This window comes from Microcaecilia unicolor, chromosome 1 (assembly GCF_901765095.1).
Source record: "Microcaecilia unicolor chromosome 1, aMicUni1.1, whole genome shotgun sequence".
Classification (NCBI taxonomy): Eukaryota; Metazoa; Chordata; class Amphibia; order Gymnophiona; family Siphonopidae; genus Microcaecilia; species Microcaecilia unicolor.
The window spans coordinates 429,650,463-429,675,367 of NC_044031.1; the positions used below are offsets into that span (position 1 = coordinate 429,650,463).

The 24,905-nt window shown below is 42.2% G+C and overlaps 1 protein-coding gene across 1 annotated transcript in view; it reads left to right on the plus strand.

The window, feature by feature from the left end:
* The first annotated feature begins 2,154 nt into the window (after positions 1–2,154).
* RIPOR2 (RHO family interacting cell polarization regulator 2) overlaps positions 2,155–24,905 on the plus strand; it is a 217,654-nt gene continuing 194,903 nt past the window's right edge. Inside the window, exon 1 of the mRNA XM_030212149.1 lies at positions 2,155–2,225. Coding sequence (XP_030068009.1) covers positions 2,165–2,225 — 61 coding nt within the window. The 5' untranslated portion in view covers positions 2,155–2,164. The remainder of the gene's footprint in view (positions 2,226–24,905) is intronic.

The window sequence follows — 24,905 nt, forward strand, 5'->3', positions numbered from 1 at the left end:
AAAAAATTGAACATGTGCTAAAATGGCCTGAGCATGTCCCGCAGTATGCCATTTTAAGGTACATTAGGCACGTATTAGCGCCTTACACAGCTTGGTAATAGGGCCCCCTAAATGCAGACTATCTGGTGATATCGAGTCTCAATTGGCTATGCATTGGGTGACTAACAGACCCCTCTGCAGTTTACTGCTTGTCAGGAGCCCATTATACAAAGATATTTACAGACAGGCCCTATGAAGGAGCCAAAAGACACAGAAATCTGAAACAATATAAGTGTTTTGGGCTGGTTTTGCACATTTTAATACATATGAGCTCCATTTGTGAACGTACTCACAGAATGAGTAGTGTAGGCCAGCGGGGCTCTTCCAAAAACAACAGGAGGAAAAGAGAAAGATGAACTGTTTTATTCCTTAAAATACCTGACACGGCACCGTGTTTTGGCCAAATGCCTGCCTCAGGGGTCTGTAGCAGCAACAGCAGCGTCAACAGGCTAGGCTGGGCTGGTGCAGTTCTGGGGGCAGCGAGCTACTTACTGCCTGAGCCCTCACCACCACCTATTTACTCGTGCGGTATTCAGGCAACATGCGGCAGCGTGGCCGCGCTACCGATTACTGCTGGGAACATCCCCCACAGCAGAAAATAGAAAATTAGTTTCTACCATGGGAAACTATCAGGGGCATTTTCGAAAGAGAAGGGCGCCCATCTTCCGATACAAATCGGGAGATGGGCGTCCTTCTTTCAGGGTCACCCAAATAGGCATAATCGAAAGCCGATTTTGGATGTCCTCAACTGCTTTCCATCGCGGGGACGTGTCGGCAGTGTACCGAAGGCGGGACGGGGGCGTGCTTAACACATAGGTGTCCTCGGCCGATAATGGAAAAAAGAAGGGCATCCCTGACGAGCATTTGGGCGACTTTACTTGGTCCCTTTTTTTCAGGACCAAATCTTGAAAAGGTGCCCGAACTGACCAGATGACCACCGGAGGGAATCAGAGATTACCTCCCCTTACTCCCCTAGTGGTCACCAACCCCCTCCCACCCCCACCTCTATGCCAGCCTCAAATGTCATACCCAGCTCCATCACAGCAGTATGCAGGTCTCTGGAGCAGTTTTTAGTGGGTACTGCAGTGCGCTTCAGGCAGGCGGACCCAGGCCCATCCCCCCCCACCTGTTACACTTGTGGTGGTAAATGTGAGCCCTTCAAAACCCACCCGAAACCCACTGTACCCACATGTAGGTGCCCCCCTTCATCCCTAAGGGCTATGGTAGTGGTGTACAGTTGTGGAGAGTGGGTTTTGGGGGGCTCAGCACCCAAGGTACGGGAGCTATGCACCTGGGAGCAATTTCTGAAGTCCACTGCAGTGCCCCCTAGGGTGCCTGGTTGGTGTCCTGGCATGTGAGGGGGACCAGTGCACTACGAATGCTGACTCCTCCCACGACCAAATGCCTTGGATTTCTTTGAGATGGGCGTTCTCGGTTTCCATTATCGGCAAAAACCGAGATCGCCCATCTCTAAGGTCAACCATCTCAACATTTAGGTCGACCATCTCTTAGGTCGACCTAAATGTTGAGATTTGGGCGTCCCCGACCGTATTATCGAAATGAAAGATGGACGCCCATCTTGTTTCGATAATATGGGATGCCCCGCCCCTTTGCGGGGTCGTCCTCAGAGATGGGCACCCTTAGAGATGGTTGTCCCCATTCGATTATGCCCCTCCACGCGTGCCAACTTTGGAATTACTGCTGGGCATCCGTGCTAGCCCAGAGGTAGGGTCAATTTGGTGCACGCTACCTGCTCAGTAGCCCTACCGCAGCTTAGTAAAAGGGCCCCTAAGCACGCAATAGTGCTTACCACAGCTTGGTAAAAGGGCTCTATGTTTGTAAATACTGCTGTGATCTAGCCCTAATGCACATTCCATGCAAGACCTGAGAACCACATAACCTTGGACCTGGAACAAAAGATCCTCAAAGTACCATAAAGAAAAGCACACAAAAGCCAGAAGCCTCTTTCCTATGCAAGGGGGTTGCTTGTTGTCGCAAGGTGCAGAAGCGGAAGCAGCTACTGCCAGTGTGTTTAGGGAACTGGTGGTAGGAGATAAGCTTCCTGTGGCATTTCCAGCAGTTCAGCATTTGACTCAGAAGCCGCTCCAGCTGAGTTCTGGTCAAGATGCGCTGCCTTGAAGAAGATCTCACTATGCTGGAAGAAAGCGATGACGTCTTCTGTGACGGTAAACAGCTTGTGCCAGTTCAATGTTTGCTTTTATTTCCACTGTGACTGCTAGTTCAGTACTAAGAATAATCATGTTATCTGCCTAGAGTTTTAGCCAATTGATTTACTCATATCACTTGAGACTTTATTTGTGCCGTGGGAGGCGTTGTGGACGCAGTGCTCTTGATTTGTACTCATATTGACTATTCAAACTGACAGACCTTAGATTTAACAGCGGACTGAGATTATTCGACCAGTGCTCACTCTTGTAAGCAACTAGTATTGACTTGATTGTGAGAATTTATTTGACCCCTGACGCAGGCACTGTTTGTGCTGAAACACAGCTGTGTCGGGTTGTCTTGCAGATGTTATTGACACTGGTAATAAAGTATTCTCTGGTTTCACTATTGGATTGTGCGTGCCACTTTTGTCTTGTCCTTGTTGATTACACCGGTGGAGTTTTTTCTCCTTCTTTGGTTTTCTGCCTTCAGAATATTGTATACTAGGTTTCCTACCATTTCTTTCTTTGGTTCAGCAGCAGATGTTCATGGAGCTGAATTTTTTTTTTTTTTTTGCATCTTTCAAAAGAGTTGCTTCCATTCTGTGTCTGTTTGAAAACATATTTGCCAGCTCAGCACTCACTTTCATTGCAGCCAGGGAGGGGTAATTTGTGTTTGGAAAAGTAGGAAAGGTTGACTTCTATGTTTGCAGACAGGGCCTTGTCTGAGAAACTGAGCATGGTGATTTCTATAATAATAATAATGTACCTAGGAACTCTGTAACATGGGGCACAAGCACGTTCTACTGAACTACCTGGTGCTGCTTCTCTATAATTATAATGTATTCAGTCCCAGTTACTATCATAGTCTCTCTTTTAAAGTAATAAATTTATGGCAGATGAGAAAGTCTCAGCTGTTTTGTGGGGTGGGAGTCCCAGGGGCGTAGCCAGATAACTGATTTTGGATGGGCCTGAGCCCAAGATGAGTGGGCAGAAGAACTCTACCTTGGCCCACAAGTGATTTGGTCTCTCCCTCTCTTGCCTGCATGCCATATGGTCTCTCAAACATTCCCCCTCCCCTGCATACCTTTTAAATAGCAGATTTTCACCGACAGCGAGCAGCAACTAATACACAGTGCTCATGTTGGCCCCACAGCCTTTCCTCTGATGTAACTTCCTGTTTCCGCATAGGCAGGAATACATCAGAGGGAAGGTTATGGGGCCAGTGCAGGCAGTATGTATCAGTCGCTGCTCACTGCAGGCAAAGATCTGCTATTTAAAAGATATGCAAGGAGGGACAGTAGTTGAGAGTTTTCGGCTGGTGGGACTTGGGAATCCATTCCAGCCACATCATAGCTGTGCTGATACTGGGTGGGCCTGAGCCCAAAGTGGGTGGGCCTGGGCCCACCCGAGCCCACCCTTGGCTACGCCACTGGGTGGGACACTAGCAACTCAGGTTGTTGGATGCATCAGAAATACTTGAGAAGGCTCCGCCCCTCACTGGAAATTTTGAGGAAAATCATCTGCCCCTGAAGCAGGCTGAAAATTCATAAGGCACACTCCTCTACCCCTTCTTGCTTAAGGCACACATTAGGGGTCTGTACTTACGCCTGATAAGAGTTTTCACATTTCCATAGCTGCACTGCAGAAAGTTTTCCCTGAATCCTCCTTTTACTAGAAATAATTTTATATGATTGAATCTTAAGATTTCTTCAAAGGTTGTGCAGACTGTGTCCGGCCTGGTATTTCCAAAGCAGCATGTGAAATGACTGTGCATCCATTTCCAGAGTAAGCACAGTGGAAACAGGCTTCTAGCTGGCAAGACCAGGCATTGCCTTGGGCAGCACTTTCTGATGGTTGGCAAAGATCAGCTGCAGTCAAAGCACAATCAGTAAGCCCTGTAGCCGGAGAAACTGAAAGTATCTTTCAAAAATTAAAATAGGCTTAACAATAGAAACATTTTAGCTTTTTGAAAAACAGTTTTGAAATCTATTTATTTAGAGCTCATGTGCACAACCCAAACCACAGTGTGACGTTTTGATATTTTATATTTTAATCCCATCCCTTAACTTTCCTATAATTTTGTAAAATTCAGTTTCAAATAATGTTTTCCCTGTTCTTATATTTATCTAATTATATTTTAGTAATTTTGTACACTGCTTAGATGTCATTATGATAAACCTAATAAACTTGAAACATCAGCACATTGTTTTACCTGCAGGGAGAGTGGACACACAGGAACATGCAAAGTAAAAATATTTGGGATGATCCTGTTTAACATCAAACCCTCAGGGGGAGGGGTGCTAGGGGCCTGAACGTTAATTGGGGGGGGGGGGGAGTAAGGCTGAATAAAGGGTTGCCTAGGGCACTCCATACCTTTGCACCAGTCCTGGATGGACTGTAACGTTGTCCTCTGTGATCACCCTTCTAAACCCCACCTACAGTCTGGGAAAGTTCCTGGATTATAGCCTAAAGGTAGAGTTTAGGACCACATTGATAGATCATAATTTGTCATCCTCAGGGCTGCTGAGAGGGGGAGACGGGGGGGGGGGGGGGGGGGGGCAAAATTCCCCAGGGCCCAGCCTCCAAGGGGGGACTGGCGCTAGCATGGCTCTCCTGCTCCTCTGTGTCATAGAGCAGAGTTATCGCGTTAACTCTGCTCTGCCGGCCACAGGTCCTTCTTCCTGCCATGTCCCACCTCCTGTGTAAAATACTTCCTGTTTGGACGCGGCAGGAAGAAGGACCTATGCAGCTACGCTTCCGACACGCCCCCGTGAACTTTGGTCATCCCCGTGACGGAAAGCAGTTGAGGACACCCAAAATCAGCTTTCTATTATGCCGATTTGGGGCGACCCTGGGAGAAGGACGCCCATCTTCCGATTTGTGTCGAAAGATGGGCGCCCTTCTCTTTTGAAAATAAGCCTGATAGTCAATATGCATTTAGTGAAGGGAAATCCTGCCTCACCAATCTACTACATTTCTTTGAAGGGGTGAACAAACATGTGGATAAATGTGAGCCGGTTGATATTGTGTATCTGGATTTTCAGAAGGCGTTTGACTAAGTACCTCATGAAACACTCCATAAGAAATTGGAGAGTCATGGGATAGGAGGTAGTGTCCTATTGTGGATTAAAAACTGGTTGAAAGATAGAAAACAGAGAGTAGGGTTAAATGGTCAGTATTCTCATTGGAGAAAGGTAGTTAGTGGGGTTCCCCAGGGGTCTGTGCTGGGACCGCTGCTTTTTAACATAGGGTAAACAAAAGCTCCATTATCCCAGTACAGCCACTAGATGTCTCTGCAGATCATTTGGGGGCAGAACCTTATGCTCTCTACATCTGCAAGAGCCTACAGATTAAATTTGAATATAAGATCCAGGCTTGGAAGGGGAGGAATGGTATGCATGTGGATTAGTTTTAGATGAGCCGCCTACGTGGAACTCAGCCTTCAATCCATTATGTTGTATCAACTGAAGAAGCTGAAGCGGCTGCTTGTACTTAATATGACTTATGTACCTCAATGCCTGAAATCCATTTTTTTAAGGATGACTCATCTTAAACTAGTGATGTTACAGTACTACTCAAGTTTGTGTGTCTTGCCAGAAAACTGCTATGGAACTTGAAGTGATTTCATACTAAAATTCTTAGAAGCAAATTACCTGTCTGGACGCTGATTTGAAGGAAGAGGGCTCTCGGAGAGCTGTGGTACCATGGCCTGAGAGCCAATGGGAGCTCTGCTATTCCACCCTGGGAAATAACTCATACAGAGTTCATCCTAGACTGCTCAGGAACTACCAGCCTACATACTGATTTCACATGATTCATTCACTTCATATTCTGCCACCCTCAAAACAATAAAAACATTTTAAACATCCTAAATAAACAACATTGGGTTCAGGGATTTGTAGTTAGGAATGAATTCCAATCACCTAGCCCATAGTTCAAACAAAAAGTCCAGTCTTAACTTTTCTGCTAACATGGAGGTCATTCTGATCTTTTCTCAGCTCTTTCAGAAGTTTATCTCCCAGTTTAAGACTGCAAACGAGCAGAATCATGCAACCAGTAGCGGTAATGGTGGGTGACTGTTGCTTCTTGGAAACAAACAAACAGTTACACTTGTTAGTGCTAAAACATGTCAGGGATGGCCTCACTCTGCTCTGGTTTCTAGCAGGTGTTAGGCTCACTGGAACTGTGTTTATACAAAACATGAAAACACCCAAGGGACCTTTTACAAGTGAGAGTGATCCTTTGGGTATTTTTTTTACAAAGAACTATTACATCTCGCATAAAAGACTGCTTTAATTACAGTGTGTAGCACAGTTCCTGAAACACTACACATTTTTCATGAGGAACTGGCTAATGCATCGGGAGAGGCACCTGTGGTAGTCCTGGATATGCAGAAATGATAAAGGCTGATGGCATCTTAGACACTAACTAATTCATTGAGACATGAGCTTTCAAGGCAAGAGTCTCCTTCAGATTTTGTTATAACATATTCATGTCCCCAGTGGGGCGGGATATTAGGTTCTCAACATCCCCATATCAAAGAGGTTCTCAATCTTAGTCAGAAGGCCAAGGGAGTGTCCCCAGCTCAAAGATTTAGACCCTGAAGCCAAGAAGAAATTGAAGAGATACTCTGCCCAGTTTTATATCCTGCAGGCTATGGCATGGCTTAGATTCCATTGCTGCTAAATGCATAGAAACACAGAGCAAATAAAAACCATATGGCTTGTCCAATCTGAACATCTATACCAACTACTAATTTCTAGTATCTTTTTCTCTCTCTTAGAGATCTTCTGTGTTTGTCCCATATTTTCTTCAATTCAGATACAGTCCTCGCCCCCATCACCTCCATCAAGAAATTGTTCCACGCATTCACCACCCTTTCCAAAAAGAAGTATTCCTTTAGATTACTCCTGATTCTATCTCCTTTCACCTTCATCCTATGCTCTCTCATTCCAAAGCTTCCTTTCAGATGAAAGAGACTCATGCATGAATGCCACTTAGATATTTAAACATCTATATCATATCACCCCTCTCCCACCTTTCTTCCAAAGAATACATGTTGAGATCTTTAAGTCTGTCCCCATATGCTTTATGAGGAAGACCAATGACCATATTAGTAGCCACCCTCTGGACCAACTCCATCTTGTTTATATCTTTTTGAAAGTGTGGTCTCCAGAATTCTACACAGTTCTCCAAATGAGGTCTCACCAGTGAATTACACAGAGACATTATCATCTCCTTTTTCTTTCTGGCCATTCCTCCCCCTATGCACGCAAGGATCCTTGTTGCTTTGCCATCTCCTTTTTTCACCTCTTTGGTCACCTTAAGATCACCACATACAATCATCCCCCCCCCCCCCCCCAATTCCCACTCCTCTTTCATCCATAGAAGTACTTCACCCCTTTACTATGCTACTCTCTTGGGTTTTTGCAGCCCAAATGCATAACCCTGCTTTTTTCATTATTATTATTATTTTTTTTTTGCATTCAGTCTTAGCTACAAATTCTGGACTAGTCTTCAAGCTTCACTTGGTTTCTCCTCATGGTATCCACACCTTCCAGGTACATAAGTAATGCCATACTGGGAAAAGACCAAAGGCCCATCAAGCCCAGCATCCTGTCCCTGACAGCGGCCAATCCAGGTCAAGGGCACCTGGCAGTTTCCCAAATGTACAAACATTCTATACATGTTATTCCTGAAATTGTGGATTTTTCCCAAGTCCATTTAGTAGCGGTCTATGGACTTGTCCTTTAGGAAACCGTCCAAACCCTTTTTAAACTCTGCCAAGCTAACCGCCTTCACCACATTCTCCGGCAATGAATTCCAGAGTTTAATTACGCGTTGGGTGAAGAAAAATTTTCTCCTTTCTTTTTTCTCCTATTGCAGATTTTGGTATCATCTGCAAAGAGGCAAACCTTTCCAGACAGCCGTTCCATAATATCATTTACTTTTTTACTACACTGTTGTTTGTTGAAAAAAACGGACAAAATCCAATTAATTTAATCTGAAGTGTAAACGTTCTAAGGAGGCATTCAGCAAGGTGGAACCAATGTTATCCAGGCAATCAGTCTGGGGAGTCTCAAAAGCATGCAAGAGGAAAACGTATAACTCGTTTTCCAATCTGCATTGTAGAATAATTGTAGTTGTAGCATTTCCAGTTTCCACTGTGACCTTATCTGAGCCTAGCAGTATATCAAGTTTATGAATAAACTAAACTAAACATTACTTCCTTGCAAAGGGCTTTCAGTCTGCCAAACAACAAACAAATGTAATTGTAAAATAATAATTGTTTTCATACAGTTACTCCCATATTATAACTTTTATATTGTTGCTATTCTACTACAAGGAGATTATATTGCCTTGTGCAAGTCAATATTGAGCCCAGTGGCGTAGCCAGACCTGATATTTTGGGTGGGCCCAAAGCTAATATGGGTGGGCACTATGGGCCTGATATTCAAAATTATTTAACCAGCCAGGAACGGCTCTTGGCCAGTTAAATAGCATTTTAGCACATAACCATGGCTATTCAGCAGGAGATAACCTGTCATCTCCTGCTGAACATCCACGTTTAGCAGCTAGCCACTAACTGGCTATATCGTGCAACACAGGTATTCAGTGCCAAACCAAGTATGTTTAGCGGTTAAATTAGGCCGCATAAATAGCAGGCCTATCTTTAATCGCTAAGCACTTAATGGGTTAGCACTGAATATTGACTTAACCAGTTAATTTGCCACAGTCAAAAATGAAACTGGATATTCTACGCCAGACGCCGGAAATGGCTGGAAGTGAATATCTGGGTTTAACACTGAATATCAGGGTGTCTGTATATAGGTATGTTTCTTGGGATAGTACTAAATAATGCCTTAGAGTACACTTGATGACGGATTTCTAAATAAATAATCTGCCCAACTGTCCTGCATCAACATAAACCACATACATACTTAATGGAAACACTGACATTTTAATATATAGTTACAGTATCCCATAACTTAAACTTGACCAGTCTATTATAATGAAAATACCCTGCAAAATAATTATAGCAATAGCACATATCCTTCAAACTTTGCTTTATAGCAAATGTTCATGTTGATGGCACACTGAAATTTGCAGTCTGTGGCAGAACTAAAAAAAGCCAAAATATAATTTATTTACATTTTTTTAAAAGGGAAGCAAGGGAAATATAAACTGCTCTTGACAGAATTTACTTTCATTTCAATATCAATTCATTTACACACGTTAATAAATTTACATTTTTCACAAATGTTAACCTTTGTCTACACCAACACATGAAAAACTGCATGAAGCAAAGCCCAGATTTCTCACTGATGAAATAAGCAAAATTACACTGTCAACATCAAGATTTTTTTCCCCACCTATTGTGGAATCTGTAGCATACAAAACGTTTCCTCTTACAGCTTTCCATAGGAAAAATATATTCAAATTCTGGGAACACCTCAATAATAGCAACACAAAATTACTTCACTGCCAGATACTTAGTGAAGTAACACTAAATCCTGCGAAAAAGCTTCTCAGAGCCTATGCTGCAAACCTAAACAACAACAATTCTGAACTCACAAATACCAATGACAGTTATCTTTTAAAAGGAAGCAGTGAATATACACAACAGCGCCAGACAAGTCAGACTGAGATATAGATCCTGACACTAACCACATGCCAGCAGAATCTCTCACCTCAGTCACATGCAGAACACAGATCAATCCTGATCAATTACAAAATAAAGGACCAAAATTTTGAAATTGTCCCTACTCCCCCCCCCCCCCAATCCATCCCCATAGCCCAGCATCAGCCCTACCCTACCTATCCCCCCAATCTATTCCTGAAGCCCAAAATCAGCCTTACCCTTCCCTACTCCCCCATCCCTCCCTATAGCTCAGCATCAGTACTACCCTTCCCTTCTTTACTCCTCCATCCATATAACCCAGCATCAGCCCTAAACTTTCCTACCCCCACCCTTCCCTGTAACTAGTGCCAGCCCTACCCTATCCCTTTATTATTATTTTTATTTATTTATTGCATCCCACATTTTCCCACCTATTTGCAGGCTCAATGTGGCTTTATCCCCTACCCCCTTACCCTGGCATCAGCCCTGACCTCTCCCCTACCCCCATCCCATATTCTGGCATCAGCCCTGCCCTGCCCTGCCCTCCCCCCTCCCCCACACAGAAGCACACTAGCATTAAACACTTTTTTTTAAACATCTCCACCCAAAAACCCACCATGAATGCAATACAAAACTTTACTTTTTAACCTGGGAAATGTAGACAGAGCCCACCCCCACTCAGAAGCCCATCAGCATTACACAAAACAACTTTTTGAGCTTCCTTGCAGAGGTCTACCCCCCCATGAGTCCCAAGATCACCTGGTACAAAGTGCTGCCTGGAAAGGAGGCCCAAGATCACCAACTGATTACAGTGAGTGAACCCGATTTCTCCAGCACTGCTCAACAGCTCAACTCTCCGATTTTGCCCCTTGTTGAGTCCTGGAGCTCAATGCTGTACTTACCTACGGCTAACACGGCTTGGAGGGAGACCGGCTGCAGGGTCAGTAGGCAGGCATCACCATCATCGCAGCACTGCAGAATTGACGCGACCGCGACGCGAGCTGGGGATGGCATGGCAGATCCTGAGGTACGCGGCGCTGCAACCACGTCATCCGCCGAAGCTGGTCCCCGCCGACCCGCCCCAATGCCTGACTCCCAACGCGACACACTCCCAGTAAAGATTGGCGCTGCAGGAGAGCTGCTGCTGTTTCCTGGACTGACTCCTGGAGGCTTCCTTGCACGTCCGTACGTGATGTGATTGATTGCAGCTGTGATTGGCGGTCACAGAAACTGGGTGGGCCTTAGCTGAGTTTGGGTGGGCCCGGGCCCACCTAGGCCCACCCGTAGCTACGCCCCTGAAATTTGAGCCAATTTGAGGACTGTGTTTATTCTGGAAAGCATGCAACACTGATAGGCTGAGAGCAGTTCAGAGAAACGCTACCAAAATGATACACGGCCTGCAAAACAAACCCCACAGACATTTAATAGAAACATTTGAATAGTGAATTGTTTGCAAAGTAGCAGCACTTTGGCCCCATCCTGCTGTTCAGGATCAGAACCAATTGCAGCAGGACCCCCTCCCCCCAAAAACACACACTTGCAGAAAAAAAACACTTAGGTCCCTGTTTCATAATGCTTAGCACATGATAATTGTATTATCGTGTCTAACTCTGGGGGTCCTTTTACTAAGCTTTGTTAGGCTCTAATGTGTACCTAATGCAGCAAAAAGAAAAAAAAAAACCCTAATGCGTTCTGCATTAGTTTTCGGATGTGTGCACACTAATTTTTTGTATTTATTTTTTGAGGGGGTATATCAGGGATGGAAAGCGTGCATTCCTGAGCTAACCAGATAGTGTATCTGGTTAGTGCACGGATAACATGGGAGCCCCTACCATCTACAAAGTAGTTGGTGGTAAGTGCTCTCACGGTAATTTTTTAAAAATGACTGTGCACTAATGGTGACAGCACCACTGGAGGGTGCTGTTTCACGATCACATTTTCAATAAGGCAAGTTCTGTAGACTCCAGGGAACCTGTCTGTCTTTAGAGATTGAAAGCACAATATTGAAGAACATAAGAATAGCGATACTGGGTCAGATCAATAAACCATCTAGCCCAGTATCCTGTTTCCAACAGTGACCAATTCAGGTCACAAGTACCTAACAGAATACCAAATAGTAGCAACATTCCATGCTACAAATCCCAGGGCAACCAGTGGCTTCCCCCGTGTCTGTCTTAATAACAGACTATGGACTTTTCCTCCAGGAACTTGTACAAACCTTTTTTAAACCCAGAGTTTCAGAGCTTAATGATTCGTTGAGTGAAAAAAATATTTCCTCCTATTTGTTTTAAAAGTATGTCCATGTAACTTCCTGGAGTGTCCCCTAGCCTTTGCACTTTTGGAATGAGTAAAAATTTAATTTACATCTACTCATTCTACACCACTTAGGATTTTGTAGACCTCAATCATATCTCCCCTCATTCGTCTCTTTTCCAAGTTGAAGAGCCCTAACCTCTTTAGCCTTTCCTTCTCTCATCTCATCCTTTCCTTAGATGAGAGGAGTTCCATCCCCTTTATCACTTTGGTCACTCTTCTTTGAACCTTTTCTAATTCTACTACATCTTTTTTGAGATACGGTCACCAGAACTGAATGCAATACTCAAGGTGAGGATACACCATGGAGCAACACAGAGGCATTGTAGTATTTTCAGTCTTATTTACCATCCCTTTCCTAATAATTCCTAGCATCCTGTTTGCTTCTTTGGTTGCCACCACACACTGAGCAGAAGATTTCAGCATATTATCTACAATGACACTTAGAACTTTTTCTTGGGTGCTGACCCCCAAGGTGGACCCTAGCATCAGGTAACTATGATTTGGATTATTCTTTCCAATACACATCACTTTGCATTTGTCCACATTAAATTTCATCTGCCATTTGGATGCCCAGTCTTCTAATTTCCTAACGTCTTCCTGCAATTTTTCACAGTCTGCATGTGTTTTAACAACCTTGAATAGTTTTGTGTTAGCTGCTAATTTAATCACCTCACTCGTCGTTCTAATTTCCATGTCATTTATAAATATGTTAAATAGCACCGATCCCAGTACTGATCCCTGTTGCACTCCACTATTCTCCCTACTCCATTCAGAAAATTGGCCATTTAACTCTAACCTCTGTTTTTTGTTCAATAACCAATTCCTAATCCACACAAGAACATTGCCTGCTATCCTATGACTCCTTAATTTTCTCAGGAGTCTCTCATTAGGAACTTTGTCAAAAGCTTTCTAAAAATCTATATGCACTACATCAACCGGCTCACCTTTATCCACATGTTTATTTTTGAAGCAAATTGGTGAGGCAAGACTTCCTTTGGCTGAAACCATGCTGACTCTGTCCCATTAGACCATTTTATTTATGTGTTCCATAATTTTATTCTTTATAATAGTTTCTATTATTTTACCAGGCACTGATGTCATGCTCATTGGTCTATAATTTCCCGGATCACCCCTGGAACCTTTTTTTAAAAATGGCATTACATTGGCCACCCTCCAATCTTCAGGTACTACGGATAATTTCAATGACAGCTTACATATTATTAACAGCAATTTCATGCTTGAGTTCTTTGAGTACCCTTGGATGTATGCCATCTGGTCCTGGTGATTTACTTTTTAATTTGTCGATTTGGATCAGTACTTCTTGCAGGCTCACTGAGATTTCTTTCAGTTCCTTAGCATCATCAATCTTGAAAACTATTTTTGGTAAAGGTATATCACTTACATCTTCTTATGTAAATACCAAAGCAAAGAATTCATTGAATTTCTCCGCTATGGCCTTGTCCTCCCTGAGTGCCCCTTTTGCTTCTCCATGATCTAATGATCCCACAGCTTCCCTCACAGGCTTTCCACTTCTGATGTACCTGAAAAAGCTGTTACTTTGAGTTTTAGCTTCTGTGACAAGTTTCTCTTCATATTCTTTTTTTAACTATCTTTATCAATGCTTTGCATCTGACTTGACAGTCCATAACCTTTGCAGCTGACCCTTTTAGCTTCTTTTTAACCATTTTCCTCATTTTATTATAGTTGCCCTTTTGAAAATTAAATGCAGCTACATTAGATTTCTTTGCAGATTCATTCCAGATAGTAGCTCAAACTTGATCATGTTATGATCACTGTTTCCCAGGGGACACAACACCGCCACCTCTCACACTATGCCCTGCACGCCACCAAGGATCAGATCCAAAATGACTCCCCCTCTCATTGGTTCCTGGACCAGTTCCTCCAAGAAGCAATCGTTTATTACATCTAGAAATTATATCTCCCTGGCACTCCCTGATGTAGCATTTATCTAGTCAATATTGGGGTAATTGAAATCACTCATTATTATACTGTTGCCCAATTTGTCAGCTTTCCTAATTTCTGTAAACATTTCTTCATTTGTCTGTTCGTTCTGACCTGGCAGATGGTAGTACAGCCCTACAAAAATATTCCTTCCCTTCACATAAGGAATTTCTATCCATAATGATTCCACGCTGCTATCTGTTTCATGTGGAATGTTTATTTTATTTGACTCGTTTCCCTCTTTAACATACAGTGCAACCCCTCTTCCAATTTGATGCGCTCTGTCAGTGCGATACAATTTGTACCCTGATAACTAAGTGCCCCATTGATTGTCCTCTTTCCACCAAGTCTCTGAGATGCCCATTATATTTCCTCATCTTTTAGTGCTATATACTAACTATTTTTAAGGCTTCTAGCATTTGTATACAGGCACTTCAAATTGTGTTTTTTCCTTGCATCTACAAGCTGCTTAGAAGTTGACGGGGATAATGTGTATCCTTTATCCTGCTCTCTTGTTGAACAGATCTTCGTCTCCACACCAGAAATTTCAGCAGGAATCCAAGCCCAAGTATCAGCCTGCCTGTCTGATATTACTGCCTGAATGTCTCACCTCCATCTGAAACAACATGGCCAAGACTGTTTCTTATCTTTCCCCCCTAAACTCACCTCACCTCTTCCCCCATTCTCTGTGGATAACACTCTCATCCTCCCTGTCTCATCAGCTCATAACCTTGGGGTCATCTTTGACTCCTCTCTATCTTTCTCTGCACATATCCAGTAGACTTCTAAAAACTGTCGTTTCTTTCTCTATAACACCACCAAAATGTGTCCCTTCCTTTCTGAGCACACTACCAAAACCCTTATCCACACTCTTTTCACCTCTCAGACTACTGCAACTTGCTTCTCACAGGTCTCCCAGTAAGCCATCTCTCTCCCCTTCAATCTGTTCAAAACTCTGCTGCACGACTTATATTCCACCAGTGTTACTATGTTCATATTGTTACAAGAAATGATTTATTTTGGGGAAAATAGCTCTAGAGCAACTCGCCACTGTTTATAATTTAAGAGCAGGTGCTGTATTTATAAGTTTTAGGATATTAATTTCTCCACCAATCACCAAAGGTGATAATTGCAATAAATTAAATAAATTAAGTATATATAGCTTCAATATACTCAGAACACAAAGAGACCATATTTTTAGCTTCAAAAAGGTTGATTTAATATACAATTGCACACGAGAGGTAGGTTTTAAGAGATCTTTACAGGTAATCTGTGCTTAAAATAGAACAAAGTAGCAGGTAGGTTAACTTACAAGTCCTTGTTACAAGCATGCTGTGGTCCAGCTGATTGATGAGCACATGTTTCAGGAGCAAGGCATCAGCAGACCCCAAAGAGAGCAGCAGGTCCCAAGAGGAGGCAGGTTCCAAGAGGAGGAGGCAGGTTTCAAGAGGAGGCAGGTCCCAAGAGAGCGAACTGGGCTGTTTCCAGGCCTTTTATAATGTTAGCAGAGAAGCATGGTGTGTGCATGTCCTGGATATTTTGCAAGGCATTATGGTTAATGTAGTCTGTTCAGATGACCACATTATAAGTCCTTCCTTTCTGCACATGTCTGAAAGCTGATGGGAGGGGCAGGTATCCTGTTTATGGTTTCCCCTCTGAAGTCTTTGTCTTCAATGGGCTCTTCACACCTTTCCCACCTGTCTGTCTCCTTGCATCCTCTGGTTAGGTCCAATCTTTGTTGTGTTGATCAGAGGAATAGAGTCAATTTAAAACTTTAAAGCAGTCTTAAGTCTTTTGTTTAAGGAATGAGAAAAGGCAAGGTGAGGTCCCTGCCCCTGCAGCAGTACCTTTGTCTTGTAAATATTCCCCAAAGGGAGAGGGAAGAGGGCTTTTGGAATGAAAGCCAGTTCTGCTAAAAGCTGCACAAATATATATATATATATATATGTATCTGATCCAACACAACATCATGCTACACATTTAATTCTGATGGTTGGCTTATACCATAACAATATTAGTCCTCTCAAGTCACTACATTGGCTCCCTATCCATTTCCACATGCAATTCAGACTCCTCTTATTGACTTACAAGTGCATTCACTCTGAGATCCTCAGTACCTCTCCACTTTTCTCGCCCTACACTCCTCCCCAAGAACTCCATTCCTTGGGTAGATCTCTGTTATCTGTAACCTTCTCCTCCACTGTAAACTACAGACTCCATTCCTGTTATCTTGCTGTACCATATGCTTGGAATAGACTTCTTGAATCAGTATGTCAAGCTCCAGCTCTGGCCATCTTCAAATCTAGCCATCTTGAGGCTGCTTTTAACTCCTAACTCCTATTCACTTGTTCAGTACCTATGTCTGTTTTATAATTTCTACCTTAACTAATTCCCTTATTTATTTTTTTTATTTTTGTTACGTTTGTACCCCGCGCTTTCCTCATGGCAGGCTCAATGCGGCAGGCGATGGAGGGTTAAGTGACTTGCCCAGAGTCACAAGGAGCTGCCTGTGCCGGAAATCGAACTCAGTTCCCCAGGACCAAAGTCCACCACCCTAACCACTAGGCCACTCCTTATCAATTATTTTTCCTGTTTGTCTGTCTTGATTAGATTGTAAGCTCTGTCAAGCAGGGACTGTCTCTTACATGTTCAGTGTACAGTGCTGCGTACGTCTAGTAGCGCTATAGAAATGATAAGAAGTAGTAGTGGTAGGGGTAATAAATAGGGTTTTCTATTCCCTGAGTTTCCTGCCAGATGTTGTCTCCTCCTACTGCTGTTATTGAGTAGAGGTTTAACCCTGATTTTTTCTGGAAACAGCAAGTCTTCCAAGTCAGGTCACACACTTCAGTCTAGTAGAGGCACAGAGATTACTGCCAAGCACTCTCTAAGCCCTCCACAATCCAAATGAGGTCTATAAAAATCCAATTCTGTTTTTCTTGTTGGCATTTCAGGTTAGATGAGTGCAAGACTTATGTCTTATTTTTCTTTCTCTCTAGAGAGAGCTGGAAAAGTAGCAGTAATGACTGAACTCAATTCAAATCAAAAACATTCCTGGAGATTTACTAACCTTTATTTTTTAACTGCAAGGCTCAGAAGTACCTACAAACCACTAACTTCTCTGATACAAGCTAACGATCATATTCCAAATGCCAGTGTGTAATACCTGGTTACATTCTTGGCAGGAAGTGACATGGTTAGTGCTAGCAACTGCTGGCAAACGGAGCAGAAAGGAGGATTAGTAATATAAACATAACTTATTCTCTTTCCACTGGATATTTGGGCCCCTGTTGTAAATGTTTTCAAACCTGTGTTTCTTCAGTACACTAACTATAATCTTTCTTGCCAGAGATCTGGGCACAGGCAGGTATGAAATGCTTTTTCATCTAGCTGCAAACACTCAAATTCCACCCCCACCCCCCTCTCAATCCACTACATTATTTTCAAATATAGCCTCTCTGAAGTCTGGCAGTCTAGTGGCCCCCTCTCTTCCCCCACTTCCAAAACATTCTCTGGTATCTAGTGGGACTCGCCCGCTCTGTTACCCCTTGCCTAGGTCCCCAAGACCCCATACTTTAAATGAAGCAGAAGGTGATGCCAACTTGTTCCTGCCTCCTGCACCATCATCTTCAAAATACTGGCACTCTCCCCTGCATGCACTGGGCTGAGTCAGTCTAGGATATAAGGGAATTGTTTTACTGCCTAGGAGGGGTTGTTTTACAGGCTATGATGTGGCATTCAGTGTGCACCTGCTGCTCACTGCAAGCTGTGTTATATAGTAATGAGCTGCTTTATATGCATTTGCATGTTTTGTATTTCACTGCTATGTAATGTGGAGTAATCTAAATAGTGCTGTATTAGGGCATTGAAAATAAGAAAGGTCAGTGCCCTAATGCAGCTTAATATTTTGGAAGTATAGCAGACTAGCTGAGAGAGAAACATTTGGAATTTTTGAAATGGATAACTAAAGTTGCTCGCTACAAAAAGAAAGAGCCTAGAAATATACCCCAATTACTGTCTGTCAGGAAACCATTCATCCAAATGGTAATAACCTGCAAACTGAACCAAATCAAAAGCTAATTACAAATTTACCCTGCTGAAGCTTTGAAAACAGGGGATTAACTCCTTCCCAAAAGCCTTGTAATTGTGCTCAAAAAGTTTTCACCCATCTACTCAGCCAGTCAGGTTTTCAGGATATCCCTAATGAATATTCATGAGATAGATTTGCATGCACTGACCCAGATAGTTTGGGTTTTCAGGATATCCCTAATGATATTTGTATTAAATAACAATCTGGTGACTACACTTTTCCCAATTTCTATGCACTTTATTGTTTTCCACATACAATATTATAAGAAAGAGGCCCTCCCTGTCTCGTCGGCAGCTCTTATGTGGTGCCTGGGACTCCCACTGGAGCCCTACCCCCTTCCGGCCTCCCAACCAACTGCAGGCAGGGCCTCCTGCTGCGTCATCCAGACCGTCAGTGGGGAAGGGAAGGGGCGCTCCGGCCGGGGAGCTGCCGTGCAGCAGCCGCCATGTTATGTGCGGCTGCTTGGCATGCTCCTCGCCGGCCTTCCTATAAGAATCTAATACTTATTACTTCCTTATGATTTTCTCGCATCCATCCATTCAAATACATTCATTCTACTATTTCCTCCTCTCTCAAACCAATTTTTTGTTTATATAGGATCCAAGGAGATCACATAATACATAGATTTCACAAAACCCATAGGTATGCAAGCTATTATTACAACTTATGACCTTCCTCTAAATCTCTTTCTGCAAGTATGGAAGTCCTCTTTTCCTCAACGATAGTCCATTCAAAAGGGTACTTTTCCACAGCAGAGTAGTTTACTCCAAACTGATGTAATACCGGTCAAATTTTCACAAAGTGTTAATAAGTTGTCTATGATAATTCTTCCGTCTTTGTATCACGCTTCTTCCTCGGTATCTCACTGATATGTTCTCATATCAACAAACTGATCACCACCTTTACTTCCATTGGTAAATCTAGATGAACAGTACCTTACAGTGTCAAACCCAACGCACTCGATGCGTTTCACCTGACGGCATCTTCAGGGGTTTAACTATAATGAAATAAATACAAAACCATACTAGTATCCTATACCACAATCGCTCTTCTTACTTTTAATTATTCAAATCAAAATATTATGTAACTATACCTTTTAACTTCAGACCAGCTGCTTGCACAGGATTGATCTCCCACAGGAGTCCCGGATTAATGGCGCTGCTACTGAAAAACTCCAGCGCATGCGCTCTCTTTATATACGGAGGAAACATTTTGTAGCCAACCAGTTTCAGGAACTCATATCCCCACCCATTCTACTTCATTGCTGAGCCCAGTCGGAATTACCGTTCCCCATTCATAAATCAATCTTTGTTCTTTATTCATCATTTTTTGCAAAATATTTCCCCCTTCTGCCACTTCAAATTTTATTAGGACCATGAACCGAAGTTCAGTTACAGCATGGTTCCGGGACATCCAGTGCTCCACTAAAGGAGGTTCCATTTTATACAACCTTATAATACTAAGATGTTGTGCCAGGTGATGCTTTACTTTTTTAACTGTCTGTCCAATGTACCACAAACCACATGGGCATGTGATCGCATATATGACCATATCTGACTCACAATCAGTCCTGCTCTTCAAATAGAACTTTTTATTTGGCTGATTAGGAATATTTACCCATTTTGTTTCCCATGCATATTGACAATACACACAGCCCTTACACTTAGTATGTCCTCCTTCCACCCTTTGCTTGTTATTCCTGTTTGCTAATCGTTCTCCTAAGTTCTGCCCCCGAGAATACGCATACCTAGGTTTACTCTCAAACCCTTCCAGAATGCCCAACATTGACCAGTGTTTATTAATAATGTCCCTAATCCTAAAGATACCCGGACCATTAGGTAAAACACAAGTGATTCGATTCTTTTCTTCTTTTTTATGATCCCTTGGATTCAACAACCACATCTGCTGTGCATTGTAAGCTCTCTTGAAAGCTTTCCGAACTACTTTCCTGGGATAACCCGTCTGTAAGTATCAATTCCTCATATCTACTGCTTGATTCATAAAATCATTCTTTTCAGAACACAATCTACGAATTCTCAAAAATTGTCCTACTGGTATACTGTTTTTTTAATGTACGCGGGTGGTAATTCTTATAATGAAGGAGGGTATTACAGTCCGTGGGCTTCCTGTAAGCTTGAGTAACAAATCTCCCTTTAATATACCCGATGTGTACGTCCAAAAAACAAACTTCTCCCCCCCCCCCCCCCCCACTTGACTCAAGAAATATTCCTATCTACTTGATTCAAATACAATAAGAACTCCTGTAACTCAGCCTGATTTCCTTTCCAAAACAGTAAAACATCATCTATGTATCTCCACCAGGTGACCATAGATGAACTGTACGTACTGTTGTGTACAAATATTTCCTCAAAAGAGGCCATGTAGAGGCAGGCCACCGTTGGGGCTACAGTCGCCCCCCATGGCGACCCCCTTAATCTGCAAGAAAAATCTATGTTGATACTTGAAATAATTTTTGAAAATAACCAACTTGGCCATTTGACTCAACAATGACACTTGATCTACTGCTAAATCCATAGAGTTTAACCTATTGTCTATCATGTTCAATGCCTCTTCTTGTGGGATATTAGTGTATAACGCGTTCACATCAAGAGTGACTAACATTACTGGAAGATCGGGGAGGATCCAAGATGGCCGAATAGACAGGAAGCAGAGATTTTTGCTCCCTAGAAATATTTTCAAATTTCAGCGTTACCTTTTTCTTTTTTACCCACAATTCTGAGAGAGCATGCCTAAGCGAAAGGGGAAACCGAGGGGACCTCCTCTCCCTCGGACAGAGACCCCAGGTCCGAGGCAAACATCTATCTCAGCTTTCTTGGCGTCTACACCTGCGGGCGTATCCGCTGCTAGTACGAGGGACAATACTGGCTTGGAGAGCGATTTTTTGCTCAGTCCGCTGGGTCCTGCTACCCCACCAATCCCACAAGCTACCGGAGCATTGTTTCCAGAGGCGGGAAGTATAGCGCCCCTGAAGGGGAGGCAGGCTCCGATGGAAACAGCAGCTATGGGAGAGAATTGGGAGGAGAGCCAGCTAATTCGAGCCCCAGAGACTGACGCCGGCCAGCAAGCGGAATCTCTGCTTTGCGTGGAAGCGCTTCAGCCTTTGAAACGACCGGCCGAAATATCGCTGGAGGCGATATGGACTGCTCTAGAAAACCTTCATAAGGTTTGTACATCCTTTATCACAGTATCATTGAATAATTCTTCTCAGATTAAAGACATGAAAAGCAAAATGGAACTTATTTCCTCTAAACAAATGAATAACGAACAGAACATTTCCAAAATACAAGCTACTCAATTACAATTGGTGGCTGAAAAATTGTTGATCTCTAGAAAAATTGAGAACTTAGAGAATAATATGAGAAATTTGAACTTACGGATACTCAATTTCCCGGTGTGCGCCATAATTTCGTCGAAAGAGATGTTCTTCAGACTTTTGAAGGAACAATTAAAATATCTTGAAAAGATGTTACCCCCATTGCAAAAAGTATTCTATTTACCGGTGAAAAATACTACAGAAACTTTACAAGAGCCTCAAACGAAAGGAGAAACGCCCACGCTAGATCTAACGGCTCTCCTGGAGCAATCCAGGGAAGAGATAAAATCAAGATCAACATTACTTGTGACATTTGTCTTCTTGCAAGACAAAGAAATGCTGTTAAAGAATTACTTTCAGAAAGCAAATGTAGATTTTCTTGGTGGTAAAATTTCTATATTTCCTGACATATCGAAATGGACTCAACAACGCAGAAAGAAATTTCTGGAAATGAAAACGGAAGTGCTTTCTTTACAGGCACGTTTTCAGCTTCGTTTTCCATGTAAATGCTTGGTAATGTTTAAAGATCGGAAATATATTTTCTATGATGATAAACAACTGAATGATTTTCTTAAAGCCCAGAAGGCAGCTAGATAAGTCCATATGTCTTAGCAGAAAACAGAAAATGTAGAGCCTGAGATGTTATCAGAAATTGTTTCCTATTATGCCAAGTCCCTTTGGTTTAACTTCAATTTTGGATCCTCATAATGTGGGCTAAAATCACCAATTGTAATTTAGAGTTTTCATCGTTATAATTTCTTCTTTACTATATTACATTTATTGGTGTGTTTTGAAAAGATTGTATGTCTTGAATATAATTGCAAAATATAAATAAATAATCCGCAGCGCCGAGGAGCCTCGGTCGGCCAGGGATAGCCGGCGGCCATGAGCCGGCCGGCGAGGAGAGCCGCACGCCTCAGGACCGGAGTGCGGACAGAAGGGGGCCACCTCTCTCCCGTAGCGCACCACACGTTCGTGGGGAACCCGGTGCTAAATCATTCGTAGACGACCTGATTCTAAAAAAAAAAAAACATTACTGGAAGATCATCTGGTAATTGAAAGTTTCCCAACTGTACAATCAAATCTTCAGAATCTTTGATATATGATGGAATTTTTTGTACCTCAACTCCTATAATCCAGATACTGAGATAGGGGTTCCCATATCGAACCCTTTCCATTCACTATAGGACGCCCTGGAGGTTTATTTAAATTCTTATGGATTTTGGGGATGAAATAAATGTGGGGAACCATTGGATGTTGCTTGTACAAGTATTTATACTCTCTACTTGGTTACCTTGTTTCAACAGAGTTTCTACTGCTAATCGAAACTCTTCCATGGGATCATCATATAATTCCGGATAGAATTCTCTATCCTTCAATTGAAACTCTGCCTATCTTGAACAATTACTGTGCCCCCTTTATCTACCCGGGAAATCACTAACGTATTATCTAGCTGAAGTTGTTTCAATGCACACCACATATCTTTATTCATATTCCCATATCTTTTTCAAACTCCTCCACATTTTTCAATACCCACTGTTGGAATGTGTTAATTATAGGATCTATGGGTCCTGGAGGGACCCATATTGAGGGGACATGATACTTTTTAGAGAATGTGGGCATAACCCCTTCTTGTGCAATTTCCTGTATATCTCCCCCAAAATATTTTCGCAATCGCAACTTTCTAAAGAATCTATGTAATGCTTTATGCACTTCAAACGAGTCATGTGCAGTGGTCGGAACAAACGATAACCCTCTAGACAATACTAATTGTTGCTGTTCTGACAATATTTTGGACGAGATATTAATCACATTCAATGTTGCCTCCTCTGGTGTCTTTTTGGTTGAATGCCCCCTGTTTGGGGGTTGTCTGTTGTTTCCATTGGCACCGGAGAAGCTGCTAAAAAATCTTGAGAATCTGTGCTCTTGTTCCCCCTCTTTTTTGTTATTATAGGCACTCTCTTCTTCTGAAGATTCACTAGATGAGTTAATGAAACCTACTCTTTTTTGGCGTTTGTTTCTTCTAGATTTATTGTTATTCCGATCCATCCATGGATATACATATCCACGAGTGTAATCTTGCTCATCCCGCTTAAATTTAGATATTTTTTGTTTCCTAATATCTGCTATATATTTTTCCATCAACTGTTTATGTTCTTCCCACTTTTTCCCAAATTCCACTTCAGAGCACCTACTTTTGACCTCCTGCAGTTTCTGGTCTAGTTCTTCTTGTGTTGTCCGAACTATAGTATTTAACTTCTGAATCGTAATCAACATAAGATCTAAGGAGCACTGGGATATGAGTTCATTCCACTAAGCTACATATTCACCATCATCCAGGAATCTAGGTTCCTTAGTTAACCGTAACCCTCTGGTATACGTTTCACATGGTAATATTCTACTAGCGTTCTCGAATGATAATCCTTTCTAATCAAATATTTGTTGAGTTTTTGAATATCCGCCCATTCAATATATGGGCCTTCTATGTTTCCCCCAAATAATCTATTGCCCCCTAACAGGTTGCTGATTTGTTCTCCTGACATACCTGTTTTGGAAGACCAACCTGCTGCAGCCATTATGTCTCTCCGTACATATATATTACTTCTTCTTCTTCTGAGTTCCCCTTATTTCAATCTAGTCACTATATATGAATTAAATAACAATTTGTTTTCCCATTTCTATGCACTTTATTGTTTTCCACATACAATATTATATTATAAGAATATATGAATTAAATAACAATCTGGTGACTACACTTTTCCCATTTCTATATAATATTGTATGTGGAAAACAATAAAGTGCATAGAAATGGGAAAACAAATTGTTATTTAATTCATATATAGTGACTAGATTGAAATAAGGGGAACTCAGAAGAGGAAGTAATGATATTTGTGAGATAGATTTGCATACACTGCCCCAGTTAGGTTTTTAGGATATCCCTAATGAATATGCATTTTTATTCCTTCAAAACCTCTTACTTATACAAATACTCTTTATTTAATACAAAATTACAAAAATACACTACAAAAATCTCATATCCTTGTTGCTTTACTCAACTTTCATCCCTCATCCATACCACATCTCATTCATGCAACACTTAAATCATCAGGTACTAATTCACCTTGTGTTTTTTGCATGTTCCACATTCCTATATATCTATACATGACCAACAGCATAAACCCTAAACCCTTTCTGAATTGTGTAATGACAATGTATTCAATCCCATCAGTTTTATCATCCAATATTCATTGTCCAAAATATCTTATTTCTTCATGCTTTGGGGCATCAATGTCCGCCCCTTTCCGTTGGCTCATGTACAATTCAAGGTTTCTTAGACCCGTTCTATCTTTTCATTCCATCAATACTGCGATTCCTTCA